At 41.2% G+C, this 22,481-nt stretch overlaps 3 protein-coding genes across 3 annotated transcripts in view; 1 reads left to right on the forward strand and 2 right to left on the reverse strand.

Annotated features, from left to right (window-relative positions):
* Nucleotides 1-21,261, reverse strand: LOC308080220 (uncharacterized protein; the record flags this gene model as incomplete). Its single annotated transcript, XM_080421995.1, has 6 exons — nucleotides 1-366; nucleotides 4,967-5,077; nucleotides 12,061-12,085; nucleotides 12,835-12,998; nucleotides 20,031-20,065; nucleotides 21,089-21,261. The coding sequence occupies 6 exons, from the start codon at nucleotides 21,259-21,261 to the stop codon at nucleotides 2-4; spliced, it is 873 nt and encodes a 290-aa protein (XP_080278121.1). The 3' UTR covers nucleotide 1.
* On the reverse strand, nucleotides 316-2,963 carry LOC308080961 (vitamin K-dependent protein Z-like). Its single transcript, XM_080423102.1, has 3 exons — nucleotides 2,825-2,963; nucleotides 1,077-1,381; nucleotides 316-443 (listed from the first exon to the last, which is right to left on the reverse strand). The coding sequence occupies exons 1-2, from the start codon at nucleotides 2,952-2,954 to the stop codon at nucleotides 1,092-1,094; spliced, it is 420 nt and encodes a 139-aa protein (XP_080279228.1). The 5' UTR covers nucleotides 2,955-2,963; the 3' UTR covers nucleotides 316-443; nucleotides 1,077-1,091.
* The window catches only part of LOC308080960 (transcription factor 15-like), a 17,366-nt gene continuing 16,122 nt past the window's right edge, over nucleotides 21,238-22,481 (forward strand). The window contains exon 1 of the mRNA XM_080423101.1: nucleotides 21,238-21,268. Coding sequence (XP_080279227.1) covers nucleotides 21,260-21,268 — 9 coding nt within the window. The 5' untranslated portion in view covers nucleotides 21,238-21,259. The remainder of the gene's footprint in view (nucleotides 21,269-22,481) is intronic.

The following is a 22,481-nucleotide window of genomic DNA, read 5'->3' on the forward strand; positions in this document are numbered from 1 at the left end:
TCTAGCGTTCAGCGGGGTACTGGTTCTGCTGTTCCGTCATGTCGGCCTCCTCCACCAGCTCCAGCCTCTGTCTGATCCAGGCCAGGTAGCGAGACAGTTTGGTGAACACCGGGACTTCCTGTCCTGAACGTCCACCGTGTCCGCCTGCACCGCAGCCACCAGGGGGCGCCGCCGCCGCCGCCGGAGGAGCAGACAGCAGCAGTCCCGTCAGAAACACGGTCCCCCGCTCCTCCGTAGCCATGGGCGTCCCGGGGGGGAACAGCAGGCCGCACGGCGGCTCGCTCTGGCCCGACGTGGCTTTCGCCGCGCTCGTCGTGTTCTTCGCCGTCGCGTTGGCGCCGCCATCTTGTCTCTCGGTTCCGTCCGCTCAACGTTCTGCGGGGCCTGCGGTCCGTGGCTCCGCCCACCGTCTGGTCTTCCAGGTCCCATGTCGTTATAGTTCACTACGGTAACGAAAACATGAGAATTACAATAGGAAAAGAAAAAAAGGTTCATCAACCTGTTTTTGAGACAGTGCCCCCTATCCCATATCCCTGTCACACTGTGAGAGGAGTCTTAGACAGTGCCCCCTATCCCATATCCCTGTCACACTGTGAGAGGAGTCTTAGTGACCAGAAATTACATTTAGGGCTGGCGAGATTTTTTTTTCTACCGCCCCCACAATCAATCAATCAATTATTCAGTGGTGGTCTCTTCATGTTGTAGTTTAATGGCTCAAGCTGCTCTCAGACTCAGAGCCCCTTTTATACCAGGTAAGTACAGGTGATGGCCCAGACCCCCACACCTGGCACTCCTGGCACCCCATGAAGATAAAGGCATACATTTGCATCACTATAGGCGACGTCGCTCTGCTGAATGGATACGGTAGTGATTGGCTGCCTGCCCGCGTGAATGGAAGAGGAGGTCCGACGGCCACTATTCTCTTTGAATTTTTTTCACTGCCTGTTTTTCAGTCTTTTACTTTATTTTCTAGGGGAGGCTAGATTTTAGTTGGGCAGGCTGCCCTGCCTCTATGATGGGTACACCACTGACCTGATGACAGTCCTGACTGAGTCTGGGTCAGAAGGAGAACTCACCTAGACCAGTCCGCCTCATGCAGAACATCTTGTTGGCGATTGGATGAGAGACGTTGGGCTGAGCGCGCGGCATTGGCTCAGCGGCATGTACGCCAGGCGCTCCGGACTCTGCCCGGTAAGCCCCGCCCTCCCGGGACGCATCAGCACGTTCTCGCTGAAGTCCTTGGTGGGCAGGCAGAGGGGGAAGAGGGCGTGGCCTAACACCAACGGCCTGGCCAATTGGAGGAGGACCAGGTCGTCGTCATGGCGACCCTGTCGGTAGCGGCTGTGGACGTAGAAGGCGCGCACTGCCGTCACCTGATTGGCTGAGAGAGAAACGGAGACGGTGTGTTAGTTTGATCTGATTGGCTGAAGAGAGGACAGTGCAGTGCAATGTAGGTATCGGTGGATTTGACCAATGCAAATAGTCTGTAATCGGATAACGGACAAAATTCCATTATCGTGCATCCCTAGCAGTTAGATAGAACTAACCAGAGTGGATGCAGAGGTTGGATGGGTTGGATGTATAATTTACAATTTAGGCATTTAGCAGACTCTCTTAATCCAGAGCGATTTACAGCAAGCAAGATAAACACGAGGTAAAACATCAAATGCATAAAGATAGTAATCTAGGATCTTAGGTAAACCAAGAACCTATCATCAGTCTAACAGTAGAATATCGGAAAATCAATAATCTGTACATTGAAACCATACACACTATAGGATACCAGATCTACAAATGAACCTGGCTGTCTACATAACACGCTATCTAAATGACATTTTAGCCTTTGCATAAGCCTGCAAGGTCGTCACGGCTAGGGCAAGTTCTACGATAAGTGCTACGGGCTAATAGTCCATGAGCCAGACAAGATTTCATTATCGAAAGAGTGGGCAAAACCATAACTATATTAAATTGTCTATAGGGTCAATATAAGTAAATAAATATATGATAACCTTTCCACAGGAGCAGCTTTTTCATATTTATCACACATTTTATTATTTTCCCCATACGTACATGACTGGTGAAAAAATGAAACATTTAAAAAATAGTTATCTTAAACTTTCCCAGTTGATTATTTACATGAAGACAATGATTTATCATATTACAAGTTTTCTGAAATTGTATATTTAAATACGCAAATGAGGCATTAGGAAAATATGCCCGAATTTGCATAACTTTCCAGAATCAACATTGGAACATTGGACAAAGCCAGAGTCAACATTCTTATTTCATATGTTAAGATGTTCAAGTCAAAGGTTTTTAACGAGGGAATATTCAATATCTGGCTCAATTTTGGGGCTCTGGCTCATGGACTAAATGCCTAATTTGCATATCTAAATATACAATTTCAGAAAACTTGTAATACAATAAATCATTGTCTTCATGTAAATAATCAACTGGGGAAGTTTCATTATGATAACCTTTTTTTAATGTTTTTAATTTTTTCACCTGTCATGTACGTATGGGGAAAATAACAAAATGTGTGATAAATATGAAAAAGCTGCTCCTGTGGAAAGGTTATCATATATTTATTTACTTATATTGACCCTATAAAGTATAAACAATGTAATATAGGTATGGTTTTGCCCACTCTTACGATAATCATTGCTCAATTTTGGGGCTCTGGCTCATGGACTATAAAGCAGAGTCTGAAGAGGTGAGTCTTCAGATTATGGCAGAAGATTAGGAGTGAGTCTACAGTTCTAACTGCAACTGCTGGATGGGTTGGATGTAGACGTTGGATGGGTGCAGGTGTGACAGGACTAACCAGATTGGACGTAGAGGTTGGATGGGTTAAGGGGCGGTCCCTTCCCCAGGAACAGACACTGGGCGGAGCTTAGGACAGAACGCCTGCCAAGCACCACCCCTCCACATAGCTCCTCCCCTCTGCTGTCCATCAGGGAAACCTAGCAACACGAAACAAAGAACATTAAAGGTGCAGTAAGTGATGGTTGTTATTTTATTTTATTATTTTAGTGTATTTAACGTTAGATAGCTCTATATTGTGATAGTAATTACTATAGAGTGTTTGTTCAGTAACAGTGTTAAATAGCTCTATATTGTGATAGTAATCATTACTATAGAGTGTTTGTTCAGTAACAGTGTTAAATAGCTCTATATTGTGATAGTAATCATTACTATAGAGTGTTTGTTCAGTAACAGTGTTAAATAGCTCTATATTGTGATAGTAATCATTACTATAGAGTGTTTGTTCAGTAACAGTGTTAAATAGCTCTATATTGTGATAGTAATCATTACTATAGAGTGTTTTCAGTAACAGTGTTAAATAGCTCTATATTGTGATAGTAATCATTACTATAGCGTGTTTGTTCAGTAACAGTGTTAAATAGCTCTATATTGTGATAGTAATCATTACTATAGTGTTTGTTCAGTAACAGTGTTAAATAGCTCTATATTGTGATAGTAATCATTACTATAGAGTGTTTGTTCAGTAACAGTGTTAAATAGCTCTATATTGTGATAGTAATCATTACTATAGAGTGTTTGTTCAGTAACAGTGTTAAATAGCTCTATATTGTGATAGTAATCATTACTATAGAGTGTTTTCAGTAACAGTGTTAAATAGCTCTATATTGTGATAGTAATCATAGAGTGTTTGTTCAGTAACAGTGTAAATAGATCTATATTGTGATAGTAATCATTACTATAGCGTGTTTGTTCAGTAACAGTGTTAAATAGCTCTATATTGTGATGGTAATCATTACTATAGAGTGTTTGTTCAGTCAAAGGGTCTCCTCCATGTCTCTCCAGCTCTTTAGCAAGCTGAAAATCTAGTTTTATGTCGGGATACCAATGTATTCCAATCAGGAGAGAGAACTCACACAGGACACACAAAATAATAAATAAATAGCAGACAGCATTGGAACTGGAGTTCTCTCTCCTGATTGAACATTTAAAACAATATAAATTGATGTGTGAATGGATTATTTTGGGGCCCACTAGTAAGAGTCACTGGACAACACTACACCACCTGAACCAGTAGTGTGTGTGTGTGTGTAGATGTTGTGTACCTGCCATGGACAGTGTCTATGTGGACAGTTTTACACACTGTTGTCCTGCCCTTCTGGTTTAGACTGAGACACTCTGCCACAAGGATGCTTCAATGTGAGCGAGCGCGCGCGCGCACACACACACACACACACACACACACACACACACACACACACACACACACACACATTCCAGCCATTATTTTTGAGTAAAAATGTCTCCCTGGCCATCTAATATTGGTATATTGGTTATTGTCAAGCTGTAATGTAAAGCACAGTGTATAATCAACGGTAGGGGATTGGGGGGTTGTTGAATTGATTCTATTCTGAAAAATAAAATAAGAAAATATTGCTAAACACTTGATAAGAGTGTACACCTACTGTGCACATGCTCAGTGGGATACACTGTCTGCATGTGGGGAAGGAGCGGGTGTTGCATCCTGGAAAATATTTCTGGACGATTTTATGGCATTTGTTTTCCTCTGCTGGCAAAACTTTTGATTACTGTGAATTTAGAATATCAATTTTGTCTAGCTTATTGCTTACATTGAACAACCATTAGTTACAAAAGTACAATATTTGCCTCTGAGATGTAGTGGAGTAGGAGTAAAAATACTCAAGTAAAGTACAAATAACTCAAAATTGTACTTAAAGGGATACTTCACTTTCGGGCCGGGGACACATTTAAAAAAAATATTAAAAATAAATGAAAAAAGTTATGGAAAATTCATGGCCCCCTCACACATTAGTAGGACACTCTAATGCGTGAGGGGGCCATGAATTTTCCATAACTTTTTTCATTTATTTTTAATATTTTTTTTAAATGCGTCCCCGGCCCTAAAGTGAAGTATCCCTTTAAGTACTTAATGTACTTAGTGTCACACATTATGTCATTATACCTGGGACAACGATGAGCTCCTCGGTGGCAGGTCTGCCATCCTCTGCACTCTGTTCACAGTTGTCTCCTTTGAAAGGCCAGCTGCAGTTACAGCTGTAGCCCCCCGCTGTGTCTGTACAGGACCCCCCATGGAGGCACGGGCTGGGAGAGCACTGGTCCCTGTCTAACACACACACACACACACACACACACACACACACACACACACACACACACACAAAGATGTGATGGATGGATGGAACATTAAACGGACAAGCTCACAACACTGTGACAACAACAATACGTCCTCCCGGTAGGTCATACATGGGCAACTGGCGGCCCGGGGGCCACATGCGGCCCCTACCTTCACTTAACGCAGGTTAATATCAGAATACTGATATATTCTTGATTTCGGGGGCACGGTGGCGCAGTCGGTAGCGCTGTCGCCTCACAGCTAGAAGGTCCTGGGTTCGATTCCCGCCGGGGACGCTGTGGGCGCTGGGGGCGTGTCTTCTCCTCCGCGTCATCAGCGCCCATACCCTAGGTGGGGTTGGTGAAAGGGCCTACTCTGTGTGGAGTTTACATGTTCTCCCCGTGTCTCCTAGGGTAGTTAATACCCTCACAAAAACATGTAGTAATCCTGGTCACTATACTGCCTCCCCCATGACAGCCGGGGCGCCTGATGGAGGGGAAGGGAACTGGTTGGAATAACGTGTTCCTTCCACGCACTACGTCCTACCAGGGAAACTCTCCCGTCAGGTGACAAGAAGGTCAGTTGGCTCTCATGCATTGAAGGAACCATGAGCTCGGCCCTGGCCTCCCTGGCTGTGGGGGACTGGTGTAGCGCTGGTGTAGGGCTGGTGTAGCGCCCAGGATCACTTAGGAAATTGGCCCAGGGTGAAAAAAATGGGTTACAAAAATCGCGGGATAAAATTTAAGAGATATATTATTGATTTAAGCTGTTACAATTCCAAACATGCAAACATGACCCGCTTTAATTACTTCAGTCTATATTAGTAACTTAATGACTAGTATTAAAATACTATTCTTTTTTATGTTAAATGTATTTGTCTTTAAGTTCATAAAGTTAACATAAGTATAACTAAATGCATTTGAAATTAAATTAAAATGTTACTTTTCATTATTCCATTTCAAAAATAGCACAAAAGAAATGTCAATTGCAATTCAAAAATAGCAAAAATAGCAGATCTACAAGCTTAAAACGCGTCGCACTGCGACACGTTTTGAGCTTGTAGATCTGCTATTTTTGCTACTTTTGCGTGACATGGCGCCTGACAGTATATGCATTGTGTCCCTCTGGAGTGAGTGTGGAAATATAGTGGCCCTCTACATCATCAATGTTGCATCACCCCTGCGGTAGGGGCTCCTCACTGGCAGGTGAGCCAGTACAGCACAACTAAACTGGGAGGGGGGGGGGGGGGGAATAGCAGCCTCTATGCACACCAGCCATATTGGATCTTCCTTACTCCATTCTGGTTGTTACAATGACACTAATGAAGGCTCTGTTCCATTCTGGTTGTTACAATGACACTAATGAAGGCTCTGTTCCATTCTGGTTGTTACAATGATACTAATGAAGGCTCTGTTCCATTCTGGTTGTTACAATGACACTAATGAAGGCTCCGTTCCATTCTGGTTGTTACAATGACACTAATGAAGGCTCTGTTCCATTCTGGTTGTTACAATGACACTAATGAAGGCTCTGTTCCATTCTGGTTGTTACAATGATACTAATGAAGGCTCTGTTCCATTCTGGTTGTTACAATGACACTAATGAAGGCTCTGTTCCATTCTGGTTGTTACAATGATACTAATGAAGGCTCTGTTCCATTCTGGTTGTTACAATGACACTAATGAAGGCTCTGTTCCATTCTGGTTGTTACAATGACACTAATGAAGGCTCTGTTCCATTCTGGTTGTTACAATGATACTAATGAAGGCTCTGTTCCATTCTGGTTGTTACAATGATACTAATGAAGGCTCTGTTCCATTCTGGTTGTTACAATGACACTAATGAAGGCTCTGTTCCATCCTGGTTGTTACAATGATACTAATGAAGGCTCTGTTCCATTCTGGTTGTTACAATGATACTAATGAAGGCTCTGTTCCATTCTGGTTGTTACAATGACACTAATGAAGGCTCTGTTCCATTCTGGTTGTTACAATGACACTAATGAAGGCTCTGTTCCATTCTGGTTGTTACAATGATACTAATGAAGGCTCTGTTCCATTCTGGTTGTTACAATGATACTAATGAAGGCTCTGTTCCATTCTGGTTGTTACAATGACACTAATGAAGGCTCTGTTCCATCCTGGTTGTTACAATGATACTAATGAAGGCTCTGTTCCATTCTGGTTGTTACAATGATACTAATGAAGGCTCTGTTCCATTCTGGTTGTTACAATGACACTAATGAAGGCTCTGTTCCATTCTGGTTGTTACAATGACACTAATGAAGGCTCTGTTCCATTCTGGTTGTTACAATGATACTAATGAAGGCTCTGTTCCATTCTGGTTGTTGCAATGATACTAATGAAGGCTCTGTTCCATTCTGGTTGTTACAATGATACTAATGAAGGCTCTGTTCCATTCTGGTTGTTACAATGACACTAATGAAGGCTCTGTTCCATTCTGGTTGTTACAATGATACTAATGAAGGCTCTGTTCCATTCTGGTTGTTACAATGATACTAATGAAGGCTCTGTTCCATTCTGGTTGTTACAATGATACTAATGAAGGCTCTGTTCCATTCTGGTTGTTACAATGATACTAATGAAGGCTCTGTTCCATTCTGGTTGTTACAATGATACTAATGAAGGCTCTGTTCCATTCTGGTTGTTACAATGACACTAATGAAGGCTCTGTTCCATCCTGGTTGTTACAATGATACTAATGAAGGCTCTGTTCCATTCTGGTTGTTACAATGATACTAATGAAGGCTCTGTTCCATTCTGGTTGTTACAATGACACTAATGAAGGCTCTGTTCCATTCTGGTTGTTACAATGACACTAATGAAGGCTCTGTTCCATTCTGGTTGTTACAATGATACTAATGAAGGCTCTGTTCCATTCTGGTTGTTACAATGATACTAATGAAGGCTCTGTTCCATTCTGGTTGTTACAATGATACTAATGAAGGCTCTGTTCCATTCTGGTTGTTGCAATGATACTAATGAAGGCTCTGTTCCATTCTGGTTGTTACAATGATACTAATGAAGGCTCTGTTCCATTCTGGTTGTTACAATGACACTAATGAAGGCTCTGTTCCATTCTGGTTGTTACAATGATACTAATGAAGGCTCTGTTCCATTCTGGTTGTTACAATGATACTAATGAAGGCTCTGTTCCATTCTGATTGTTACAATGATACTAATGAAGGCTCTGTTCCATTCTGGTTGTTACAATGATACTAATGAAGGCTCTGTTCCATTCTGGTTGTTACAATGACACTAATGAAGGCTCTGTTCCATCCTGGTTGTTACAATGACACTAATGAAGGCTCTGTTCCATTCTGGTTGTTACAATGATACTAATGAAGGCTCTGTTCCATTCTGGTTGTTACAATGACACTAATGAAGGCTCTGTTCCATTCTGGTTGTTACAATGACACTAATGAAGGCTCTGTTCCATTCTGGTTGTTACAATGATACTAATGAAGGCTCTGTTCCATTCTGGTTGTTACAATGACACTAATGAAGGCTCTGTTCCATTCTGGTTGTTACAATGATACTAATGAAGGCTCTGTTCCATTCTGGTTGTTACAATGATACTAATGAAGGCTCTGTTCCATTCTGGTTGTTACAATGACACTAATGAAGGCTCTGTTCCATTCTGGTTGTTACAATGATACTAATGAAGGCTCTGTTCCATTCTGGTTGTTACAATGACACTAATGAAGGCTCTGTTCCATTCTGGTTGTTACAATGATACTAATGAAGGCTCTGTTCCATTCTGGTTGTTACAATGATACTAATGAAGGCTCTGTTCCATTCTGGTTGTTACAATGACACTAATGAAGGCTCTGTTCCATCCTGGTTGTTACAATGATACTAATGAAGGCTCTGTTCCATTCTGGTTGTTACAATGATACTAATGAAGGCTCTGTTCCATTCTGGTTGTTACAATGACACTAATGAAGGCTCTGTTCCATTCTGGTTGTTACAATGACACTAATGAAGGCTCTGTTCCATTCTGGTTGTTACAATGATACTAATGAAGGCTCTGTTCCATTCTGGTTGTTACAATGATACTAATGAAGGCTCTGTTCCATTCTGGTTGTTACAATGACACTAATGAAGGCTCTGTTCCATTCTGGTTGTTACAATGATACTAATGAAGGCTCTGTTCCATTCTGGTTGTTACAATGATACTAATGAAGGTTCTGTTCCATTCTGGTTGTTACAATGACACTAATGAAGGCTCTGTTCCATTCTGGTTGTTACAATGACACTAATGAAGGCTCTGTTCCATTCTGGTTGTTACAATGATACTAATGAAGGCTCTGTTCCATTCTGGTTGTTACAATGACACTAATGAAGGCTCTGTTCCATCCTGGTTGTTACAATGATACTAATGAAGGCTCTGTTCCATTCTGGTTGTTACAATGACACTAATGAAGGCTCTGTTCCATTCTGGTTGTTACAATGACACTAATGAAGGCTCTGTTCCATTCTGGTTGTTACAATGACACTAATGAAGGCTCTGTTCCATTCTGGTTGTTACAATGATACTAATGAAGGCTCTGTTCCATTCTGGTTGTTACAATGATACTAATGAAGGCTCTGTTCCATTCTGGTTGTTACAATGACACTAATGAAGGCTCTGTTCCATTCTGGTTGTTACAATGATACTAATGAAGGCTCTGTTCCATTCTGGTTGTTACAATGATACTAATGAAGGCTCTGTTCCATTCTGGTTGTTACAATGACACTAATGAAGGCTCTGTTCCATTCTGGTTGTTACAATGATACTAATGAAGGCTCTGTTCCATTCTGGTTGTTACAATGATACTAATATTTGAAGGCTCTGTTCCATTCTGGTTGTTACAATGACACTAATGAAGGCTCTGTTCCATTCTGGTTGTTACAATGATACTAATGAAGGCTCTGTTCCATTCTGGTTGTTACAATGATACTAATGAAGGCTCTGTTCCATTCTGGTTGTTACAATGACACTAATGAAGGCTCTGTTCCATTCTGGTTGTTACAATGATACTAATGAAGGCTCTGTTCCATTCTGGTTGTTACAATGATACTAATATTTGAAGGCTCTGTTCCATTCTGGTTGTTACAATGATACTAATGAAGGCTCTGTTCCATTCTGGTTGTTACAATGACACTAATGAAGGCTCTGTTCCATTCTGGTTGTTACAATGATACTAATGAAGGCTCTGTTCCATTCTGGTTGTTACAATGACACTAATGAAGGCTCTGTTCCATTCTGGTTGTTACAATGATACTAATGAAGGCTCTGTTCCATTCTGGTTGTTACAATGATACTAATATTTGAAGGCTCTGTTCCATTCTGGTTGTTACAATGATACTAATGAAGGCTCTGTTCCATTCTGGTTGTTACAATGATACTAATGAAGGCTCTGTTCCATTCTGGTTGTTACAATGATACTAATATTTGAAGGCTCTGTTCCATTCTGGTTGTTACAATGATACTAATGAAGGCTCTGTTCCATTCTGGTTGTTACAATGACACTAATGAAGGCTATGTTCCATTCTGGTTGTTACAATGACACTAATGAAGGCTCTGTTCCATTCTGGTTGTTACAATGATACTAATGAAGGCTCTGTTCCATTCTGGTTGTTACAATGATACTAATGAAGGCTCTGCTCCATTCTGGTTGTTACAATGACACTAATGAAGGCTCTGTTCCATTCTGGTTGTTACAATGATACTAATGAAGGCTCTGTTCCATTCTGGTTGTTACAATGACACTAATGAAGGCTCTGTTCCATTCTGGTTGTTACAATGATACTAATGAAGGCTCTGTTCCATTCTGGTTGTTACAATGACACTAATGAAGGCTCTGTTCCATTCTGGTTGTTACAATGATACTAATGAAGGCTCTGTTCCATTCTGGTTGTTACAATGATACTAATGAAGGCTCTGTTCCATTCTGGTTGTTACAATGATACTAATATTTGAAGGCTCTGTTCCATTCTGGTTGTTACAATGATACTAATGAAGGCTCTGTTCCATTCTGGTTGTTACAATGATACTAATGAAGGCTCTGTTCCATTCTGGTTGTTACAATGACACTAATGAAGGCTCTGTTCCATTCTGGTTGTTACAATGACACTAATGAAGGCTCTGTTCCATTCTGGTTGTTACGATGATACTAATGAAGGCTCTGTTCCATTCTGGTTGTTACAATGATACTAATGAAGGCTCTGTTCCATTCTGGTTGTTACAATGATACTAATGAAGGCTCTGTTCCATTCTGGTTGTTACAATGATACTAATGAAGGCTCTGTTCCATTCTGGTTGTTACAATGATACTAATGAAGGCTCCGTTCCATTCTGGTTGTTACAATGATACTAATGAAGGCTCTGTTCCATTCTGGTTGTTACAATGACACTAATGAAGGCTCTGTTCCATTCTGGTTGTTACGATGATACTAATGAAGGCTCTGTTCCATTCTGGTTGTTACAATGATACTAATGAAGGCTCTGTTCCATTCTGGTTGTTACAATGACACTAATGAAGGCTCTGTTCCATTCTGGTTGTTACAATGATACTAATGAAGGCTCTGTTCCATTCTGGTCAAACAGAGTCAGGGTGTTGACTCACTGGAAACACTCTGCTACACCAGTGGGTCTCAAAGTGTGGTCCAGGGACCCTCATGGGTCCTTGAGGAGGGTTCCACATGGACCCTTACGGGTGTGTAACTCTCAGAATTATTATGGGGGTCCTTGAAATAAAGAATAAAGTTTGAGAACCACCGTGCTACACTAAATGGAACAGAGCCCTAATTAGTATAATTGGTAAGACTTGTGAAGGAAGTAAGGAAGAGGCCCAATTTCTATTGGCTCTAAAATAAGACAAAACAAAACATTGTGTTTGTGTGGGTCAGATAACTCACCAAAGTATGACGCCCAGAAGAGATCCTGTCAGGGCAGAGATATAAAACAGTATTAGCTATACACAGTGGTGGAAAGTAACTAAGTACATTTACTTAAGTACTGCAAAATGTTGAGGTATTTTTTACGTTACTTGAGTATTTCCAATTTTCAGTACTTTTACTTCTACTCCACTACATCTCAGAGGCAAATATTTTGATTATAACAAAACATACATTAACCACTTCAGCCCTATATACATTTAGGCCATTTGAAAATAGCCGATCTACAAGCTCACACATCGCTACGCATTGTGAGCTGTAGGGTTAAATCTTACGGTTCTATGGGGTGTATAGTAGTGGTTCTATGGGTTGTATAGTAGGGTTAAATCTTACGGTTCTAGGGGTGTATATAGGGTTAAATCTTACGGTTCTAGGGGTGTATATAGGGTTAAATCTTACGGTTCTAGGGGTGTATAGTAGGGTTAAATCTTACGGTTCTAGGGGTGTATAGTAGGGTTAAATCTTACGGTTCTAGGGGTGTATATAGGGTTAAATCTTACGGTTCTAGGGGTGTATAGTAGGGTTAAATCTTACGGTTCTAGGGGTGTATATAGGGTTAAATCTTACGGTTCTAGGGGTGTATATAGGGTTAAATCTTACGGTTCTAGGGGTGTATATAGGGTTAAATCTTACGGTTCTATGGGGTGTATAGTAGGGTTAAATCTTATGGTTCTATGGGGTGTATATAGGGTTAAATCTTACGGTTCTAGGGGTGTATATAGGGTTAAATCTTACGGTTTCAGGCTTGCTCTCAAAGAACTCTCGGGCCTCCTCGTAGCTGCAGCGTTCTTCATTACATTCTCTCTCTAGGTTTCCCTGAAGCATCTCCTCGATGAAGAAGCTGTTCGCTCTCTTAGAACGCAGGAACACACTGCTGGCCTGACGCCCCGGGGAGAGCCCTGAGAGACAGACAGACAGACAGACAGACAGACAGACAGACAGACAGACAGACAGACAGACAGACAGACAGACAGACAGACAGACAGACAGACAGACAGTCAGTGGTGGAAAAAATACTCCAAAAGTAGAAAGTACTCATTATGCAGAATGTCCAATTTCACAAGTTTTCAAATGTATAAAATGTGTAAAACTCATTTGCCACTGTCGCAAAATGTCTTGCTCAGAGTGGGACTGTGGGGTCTCTGCTCTACATGTAAAGTGTCTTGTTGTTCAGGGTGGGACTGTGGGGTCTCTGCTCTACATGTAAAGTGTCTTGTTGTTCAGGATGGACTGTGGGGTCTCTGCTCTACATGTAAAGTGTCTTGTTGTTCAGGATGGACTGTGGGGTCTCTGCTCTACATGTAAAGTGTCTTGTTGTTCAGGGTGGACTGTGGGGTCTCTGCTCTACATGTAAAGTGTCTTGTTGTTCAGGATGGACTGTGGGGTCTCTGCTCTACATGTAAAGTGTCTTGTTGTTCAGGATGGACTGTGGGGTCTCTGCTCTACATGTAAAGTGTCTTGTTGTTCAGGATGGACTGTGGGGTCTCTGCTCGACATGTAAAGTGTCTTGTTGTTCAGGATGAGACTGTGGGGTCTCTGCTCTACATGTAAAGTGTCTTGTTGTTCAGGATGGACTGTGGGGTCTCTGTTCTACATGTAAAGTGTCTTGTTGTTCAGGGTGGGACTGTGGGGTCTCTGCTCTACATGTAAAGTGTCTTGTTGTTCAGGGTGGGACTGTGGGGTCTCTGCTCTACATGTAAAGTGTCTTGTTGTTCAGGATGGGACTGTGGGGTCTCTGCTCTACATGTAAACTGTCTTGTTGTTCAGGATGGACTGTGGGGTCTCTGTTCTACATGTAAAGTGTCTTGTTGTTCAGGGTGGGACTGTGGGGTCTCTGCTCTACATGTAAAGTGTCTTGTTGTTCAGGATGGACTGTGGGGTCTCTGCTCTACATGTAAAGTGTCTTGTTGTTCAGGGTGGGACTGTGGGGTCTCTGCTCTACATGTAAAGTGTCTTGAGACAACTTGTTGTGATTTGACACTTTAATAAAATTGAATTTGAAAATAGCAGATCTACAAGCTCACAATTTGTCGCATCCTGACGCATTGTGAGCTTGTCGATCGGCTATTTTCAAATGGCTGAAATGTATATAGGGCTGAAGTGGTTAATGTATGTTTTGTAATAATAATCAAAATCTACAAAGTACGGTAACTAGTAAATAAAGTTTTCAAATGAATTGTAGTGGAGTAATAGTACAATATGAGCAGGGCACCTCATGGTTTGCGGTGCCCTTATGACCCTCGCAACCACCGTTTTACCATAGCAACTGCCCATTAGACCCTAGAAACCGCCTATGAGACCCTAGCAACCGCCTATTAGACCCTAGCAACCACTGTTTTACCCTAAAAAAGCGACGTAAAACACTACTCAACACTGTCAACACGATCAAAACGTTTAACACTACTAATACTTTAACTATAGCTGTATAATGACATTATATTAACATTGTATCAACAAACACCTACAACAAAAAAGACACCTTTTTACTCCCTGACCTTAAAAGAATATAATTCACCCAAATAATTACTTTTTTTCTATCAATTAGTCACTCCATGGAAACTTGAACTTGAATTCATGGATATTTGTTAGTTTTTGTCTCATTCCTAAGACAATAATTTGATGACCGGCAGCGGTTCCGGTTGGAGACACAAAGAGTCTCCTTTGTATCTCCTACCGGAACCGCTGCCTACCGGTCCGCTGGTCATCACATTATTGTCTTAGGAATGACACAAGAAAATAAAAAATATAGCTACAAGCAGCGATAATACAGGGCCAGTGAATGCAGAAAGAAAAAAGAAAGAAGCAATGATAAGTAATATGCACAATAAGCCATAGAAACATAGAAGACTGAACTTGAGAAAGAAAACCAAATTTTCTCATTGAGCTAGAGATATGATAGCCCTGGTAGCGTCTGTTAATATATATGAGTCTTTCCGTCCCTGATGAACCAAGACTCTGTTTTGCTAACTACTCTAGATCACTGGTTCCCTAACCATCTACCGATAGAGAAAGTGTACATCTCCTCGGAACCGAAACTGGTGAAAGTAGCCGATCTGCAAGCTCACAAAAGATTTCTATCAGAAAGGTTGTGAGATTGTAGATCGGCTATTTTCACAATGAAGTGTGTCTCACATTGAAAAAAATACTCTCAATTGCACGTGAACTCATTGATACAGTCATGTTGTTTGCAATGCACTTTAAATGAAGTCTGCATGAAGTGAGCCTTAAAGCGGCAACCTTGCGGTTGTGAAGCAGATGCTGTAGAGAGAAGCCATTGGACCAACAGACCAGAACCAGTGAAAAAAGAGTTCACACAGTTGATACAGTTTCATGCGAATTGCTCAAAAAACCTGGGTTTAAGTGTTTTTCGAACTGCTCAAATGTGCGGAAGATCTAAGGGCGGAGCTTACTGGTCAAAGTGATACATGTGTTCCTCATGAGTCAAGGCACAAGTGTAAGCAAGTTTCACGACTTTCGGCCAAACGAGGCATGACTTATGCCTGTTTAAAGTTAGCATTTAAAAAAAATTGCTATAGCGACCCCCTTTGGCCAATTGGAGTAAGATTGGTTTCAGTGATATTTGGAATGACCATCTACATTTCTGCAAAGTTTCAAAGAAATGTGAGTCTGCATGTATGTGTTAGGGGCAGATGAATAATTGTCATAAAACTGCAATAGTTAAAACCTATCGCCTCCTGGGATTTTGGAGCAATCTGCACGAAACGTTTAACACTTGAACTTTGGACCTATGCCGACAACTTCTTGGCGGCGGATTTTCCATAAGTGAACAAATTAAGCTTTCATGAGCCAATGACTGTTTTTCATATCATTCAAAATGGTAGGAGATCTAAAGGTCAGAGGTCAAAAGTCAAAAGGGTGAAAGTTGTTCAGCATGAGGAGACGTTTCATGGCTGTAGGTCAGGGCATGAGCTGTACCTGTTCAAAGTTGGCATTTTCAATTGAGTGCTATAGCGCCACCTTTTGACGAAAGATTGTGAGAATTATTTCTTGATCGTTTTTCATGACCATCTACCATATGGCCGAGTTTCGTAAAAAGTGTATGCACGGTTAAGCCAGAACTGCGAAAAGTGGCAGAAGAAGAAAAATACTGCCAACATCAAAACAGAGCCATGCTTGCCAGCCTGAACCTGTAAATATCCATGAATTCAAGTCTCCATGGAGTGACTAATTGATAGAGAAAAACATGTCATTTTGGGGGTGTACTATCCCTTTAAGAATTTAAGGCCTATTTTCACACATTTATCAGAACAATCTGATCTGTTTACTGTACATATATAACAGTATTATAACATACATATATAACAGTATTATAACATATTACATAATTTATAACTGTACATATTTTGTTTCTCTTATTTTTTAAACTGCTTATATGATGTGTGCGTGCGTGTGCGTGTGTGCGTGCATGTGCGTATGCGTGTGTGTGTGTGTGCGTGTGCGTGCGCAGATAGACAGACAGGGTGGGGGTTATATTAAGATCACAACAGGTGTCTCCCCTCAGGGTCCACCTGTCTCCCCTTCTCCAGAGGAGAGACAGGTGCATGGTGGCACCCCTAGAAAACACACACAGACCAGACAGACAGACAGACAGACAGACAGACAGACAGACAGACAGACAGACAGACAGACAGACAGACAGACAGACAGACAGGACAGACAGGACAGACAGGAAGTTCAGACAGACAGACAAAGACAGACAAGACAGACAGGAAGTTCAGACAGACAGACAAAGACAGACAAGACAGACAGGAAGTTCAGACAGACAGACAGACAGGCAGGCAGGAAGTTCAGACAGACATACAGGAAGTTCAGACAGACAGACAGACAGGCAGGAAGTTCAGACAGACAGACAGACAGGCAGGCAGGCAGGCAGGCAGACAGACAGACAGACAGACAGGCAGGCAGGCAGACAGACAGACAGACAGAGAGACAGACAGACAGACAGACAGACAGACAGACAGACAGACAGACAGACAGACAGACAGACAGACAGACAGACAGACAGGCTGGGGGCAGAAATCTTTCAAGTTTTCACGTTTTCTATGTCATTGTAAATGATATAAAGACAGAGTCCCCCAAAAAGCAGCAACAATAGCCGATCTACAAGCTCACCGTGCGTCGGCGTAGTAGCAGCTTGTAGATCGGCTATCTTTTGACAAACATGTTTTGTATGTTTTGACATTCTTTTTGAGTGTCGCCCAAAATAGAGGCTAATAGAGGTTGAAATGTAATTTTAGGGATTTTAAAAATAAACATGAATAACCAATGAACAGTATGAACAATTATGATGATCCATCAACAAAAACACGGGTTCTGTTTTTTCTCTCTCCACCATTTCCTGAAAAGTATCAGTTTTGGACACTTGATAACCAGTGGTATAAAGTAACTAAGTACATTTACTCAAGTACTCTACTCAAGTACAATTTCGAGATATTTTTACTTTACTGGAGTATTTCAAATTCGCAATACTTTTAATTCTACTCCACTACATCTCAGAGGCAAATATTATACTTTTACTCCATGACAATTATTTGAAAACTTTAGTTACTAGTTACTTTGTAGATTTTTGATTATTATTACAAAACATACATTAACCACTTCAGCCCTATATATTTTTCGGCCATTTGAAAATAGCAGATCTACAAGCTCACAATGCGTCGCATTGTGAGCTTGTAGAGCTGCTATTTTCAAATGATTTTTGTACATGTGAAATGGGACATTCTGCATAATGAGTACTTTCTATTTTGGTACTTTAAGTACATTTTGATACCAATACCTAGTACTTTTACTCAAGTAAATTCTGAATATCGTTTGTAACAGAGTATTTCTACATTGCAGTATTGATACTTTTACTTAAGTAAAACATTAGAGTACTTTTTCCCACCACTGTTAATAACATGGGAGCAGGCTTGCAGCAGACAGTTGGAATGGCTCACGGTGTCATGGGACTCTGTGCAGCGGGTTAGCCTGGCAGCTGCCTTGTGCCTCTCACCACACAGCAGGCTATTTTCACCCTTTAAAACGCTGCCCTTAAGTTAGCACACACACACACACACACACAAACACACACACACACACACACACACACACACAGGTGTTGCCAAGTCACCTTATTATAAGCGCTTTGGGCTTGTATTTTTTTCTGTATAGTGGCTTGTAAATATTGTTAAGTTTACGGGCTGTGTTTTTTGGGGGGATCGTTTCTATAAAGTGTAGTTGCTCATTGGGGCTTGCTGTCTAATGTTTAAAGGACAACTTTTTTAGCTCGTCATTAAAGTAAATAAAAGATGAGTGTTAATTTTTTTTCATTTACTGCTTTCTATAGTTTATTTATAATTTTCGCAACCTTTTTTACAGTGGGTGGGGGCATTCGGGCAGGTGGCTACATATGTATTTTTTACACAATAAAAAAAGGTCCTGTGGTCTTTGATGGCCAGATGTGAGTTATTGGGGGCTAGAAGAGCTACTGTAAATAATAATAAAGACATTTCCGGGTTATTGAGTAAAAACAATACATATTTAGCCACCTGCCCAAATGCCCCCGCCCACTGTAAAAAAAAGATCGCGAAAAATTGCTGAAACTATAGAAAGCAGTAAATTAAAACATTTTAACACTCATCTTTTATTTACTTTAATTACAAGCTAAAACATAAACCTTGGTTGTAAAAAAAACAAAGTTGTCCTTTAAACAAGGTTGTTCTCAAACATTTTCATGTCAAGGACCCCTAAATTAATACGTATTTGTTCGCAGACCCCCCATCTGAAAACACTTTGTGCCAAGGACACACCATACAAGATTTGTGTATTTAAAAAAATAAGTAAAAAAAAAAATCACGCCAGGCCGAAGAAACTATGAGCCGTATCTTGCCCTGGAGTGGCTAAACCACTCTATTATATGACTATGAATTGAATACCAAGGACCTCAATGGAAACAAGACCGCAAGGACTTTTTTGAACAGACCTTTTAACAGTGCTGTTTTACATGTTTTGCCTAATAAAATATTCAATCAATCAATCAAACCCACTATTTGGGGATTTAGTATTGCGCACAGGGCGCTCCCGTGCAAAAGCTGCTATCTTCAGACACCAGGCTTATCCCTAAAACACCGGCGCTACCCGTTACATTATGCATAGGTGTGGTTTAGTGTGGTTACAATAATAAAACCAATCACGGTGCCAGGACACTATACACCCGACGTTTGCTTCATACGCTCTAGCCTTTGATTGTCTTTCAATCAAACCATATTTGATAGACATAAGTATCACCTACATGTTACTGATTATAGAGAATGTTATATTATTGTAATCCGTTCCATATTTCCTGCACAATGGATTAATGAAACTGAACGGAGCGAATGGCATCGCCCACGACTCGCAGCACACAAATCACTGTCTTCTTCTTTCAACAGACTATCATCTTCTATGAACACATTTGACACAAGGAATTGACACTCTCACTTCTGCTGATTATATAAACCCTCCAGAAAAACGCAGGCAAAAATCCTTAATTATGCGGGCTAAAACTCTTGATTATGCAGGCTAAAATCCTTGATTTTGCGATGAAATATGCATTTTTTTTAGCAATTTTATGCGGTGAAATTGCGAAATATGCCGAAAGTTGTGAAATATGCGGAAATATGCGATGCGCATATTATGCGATGCGATGCGCATATTATGCGATGCGATGCAGCCTTTTTGAAAAAACTTCATCCCAGCATAATTATGCGCCATTTTGCTGATTATGCGGTAGATTCGGCGATCGCATAATCGCATTTTTCTGGAGGGTCTAATTATAGGAACATTAGAATCACAGACATTCGCTGAGAATTAGGAGAGAGGGAGAGTGAATGTTGTGCCGTTGTGCGCCCCGGCCCCACTCCCGACATGTCCATCGCAGGCGCGCGCTCTACCAAACGAATTTGGCATAGCGGGTGGTTTTAGAATCCTGTGTGGGCAAGATGGCAATTTTAGGGATAATGTAACAACACGCCCACGGCCACGCCTCCAGGCCCAAATAACGGAGTCAGGCATAATATAGCGGGTAGGGCGACGGCCGTAAGACACCGTTTAGGGACAGTGCCATCTGCCTCGAGTCAGTTGCACCACCACCACCTCACACTAAGTTCAAACTTAGCCTAGTTGTAGCTTAAATGGCTTCTAGACCGGGAGAGTATTGGTGTCATTTTTTGATTTCTTTGGCCATTCAAAAATAGCACATCTACAAGCTCGTAGCGCGGCACCGAGTGCCGCGCTATGAGCTTGTAGATCTGCTATTTTTTGAAAAAATCGTGAAAATGTGTGCAAATCTTTAAAAATATATATTTTTAACATTTGTAAAATATTTTTGTTCCAGGGACCCCCCCAGAAGCAAAGATTTGAGTTACAAATGTTCACTTTAAAAATATATATTAAAAGATTTGCACACATTTTCACGATTTAAAAAACAATAGCAGATCTACAAGCTCATAGCGCGGCACTCGGTGCAGCACTATGAGCTTGTAGATCTGCTAATTTTGAATAGCCAAAGAAATCTAAAAATGACAGAGATACGTCCCCCAGATTGAATTGGTCAAACTATAACTTGGCTAAGTTTGAACTTAGCGTGAGGTGGTGCAACATGGCTCCTGGTGCGTAATTCACGGGTAGCGGGTAGTGCGAAGGGGTAAGGCATGCAGGCCAAGATAGGGCCCTTTGTTTTACACTGCTACATAATTATAGCCCAAGGCGCTTCTTTTGGGCTTGTTTTTGTAGACCAGGCCGGCTTGTTTCTCTTGCGAAAGCTGGCAACACTGGTGCGGCACACACACACACACACACACACACACACACACACACACACACACACACACACACACACACACACACACACACACACACACACACAGAGAGCAGCTGCAGCAGGAGGTCCAGTCAGTCAGTCATGATGAAGTGCTCGCCGTGGTCGGGAGCAGCAGAGCTCAGAGCTCACAGCGGGTTGTTCCCGTCCGACACGGACACGGAGGACATGGACGACCCGGAGGACCTGGAGGACAGCGGCAGCGCCAGCGACATCTCCGACACGCCGTCCACTGGGGGAGGAGGAGGAGGAGGAGGAGGAGGAGGAGGAGGGGACGGACGCAGTCCTCGGGTCGGCAGCGCCATGGTCAGGGTAGGCATTATCATAGTTAACTAAATGTGACGGTTAAAGGGGTAGTTCACCCCCCAAAAAAAACACTTTTTTCCTATGTATTAGTCACCCCATGGAGACTTGAATTCATGGATATTTATTAGTTTTCGTCTCATTCCTAAGACAATAATGTGATGACCGGCGGACCGGTAGGCAGCGGTTCCGGTAGGAGAGGTCTCTTTGTGTCTCCTACCGGAACCGCTGCCGGTCATCAAATTATTGTCTTAGGAATGAGACAAAATATCCATGAATTCAATGAAGTCTCCATGGGCTGACTAATCCATAGAAAATGAGACATTTAGGGGGTGAACTATCCCTTTAAGTACAACTAGACGTGAAAACTACAATAAAGATTTGTTTTTTATAAAGACAAGGCTTCATGAAAAATGTATAATTAACAGAAACTGTATTGTATGCTTACAAAACTAACTAAAACGAATTAATCATAGAGAAAATGTCCTTAGTTTTAATTCTTCGTAAAAATTATTATAAAAATCGTTAAATAATTTTCAAAAATGTTCTTAAATTTTGAAAAATAGGAAGAAAATCTGGTGTAGATGCTATTTGTCAACAGACAATTTTATACAGATGAACGAGAACAATTCTGACGATTATGCAAAACATAACTGATCTCAAATAGATAGTGATGTCATAAGATTTTATTTAGACAGATGCTATAGGTTCATTGTTTACATGGTATCCTAGTTTCTTTGAGGCTTTACATTGTTCTGTCTGCATTCTATTTATGTGACTATTTACCTTGTCGTTCATGTTTACTGTTTGTCCATCAAGGTTTTTAAGTCTTTACTTAAAACACACACTTTTCTCTTTGGCTTTTAACCACATCTGATCAAATGTTTTTGCGTGATGTTTAAAATGTGCTCTATAAATAAAGTTTGATTTATTGATTGACTGATGCACCAAGTCGCTCTGGATAAGAGTGTCTGTGAAATGTCTAAATTGTAATTAATTAGGGCCCGAGCACTGCACCTGTGCAAAGCCCTTTTCAAATTGCAGAAAGATTATTCTTACCGATAATGAATTGCGTTTTTGAGGGCCTAAACGTTCTCAAAAAGTTGCGCAACTTTGCACACACATCTCAAGTGGCGAAAAATTCTCAAAAAGGGGCGTTGTCTAATGGCTCAATAGCGCCCCCTACAAAATGTCAGTGTTGAAGCCCCACAATACGGTTTCA

Source organism: Gymnoscopelus braueri (genome assembly GCF_963280865.1).
Source record: "Gymnoscopelus braueri genome assembly, chromosome: 24".
Lineage (NCBI taxonomy): Eukaryota > Metazoa > Chordata > Actinopteri > Myctophiformes > Myctophidae > Gymnoscopelus > Gymnoscopelus braueri.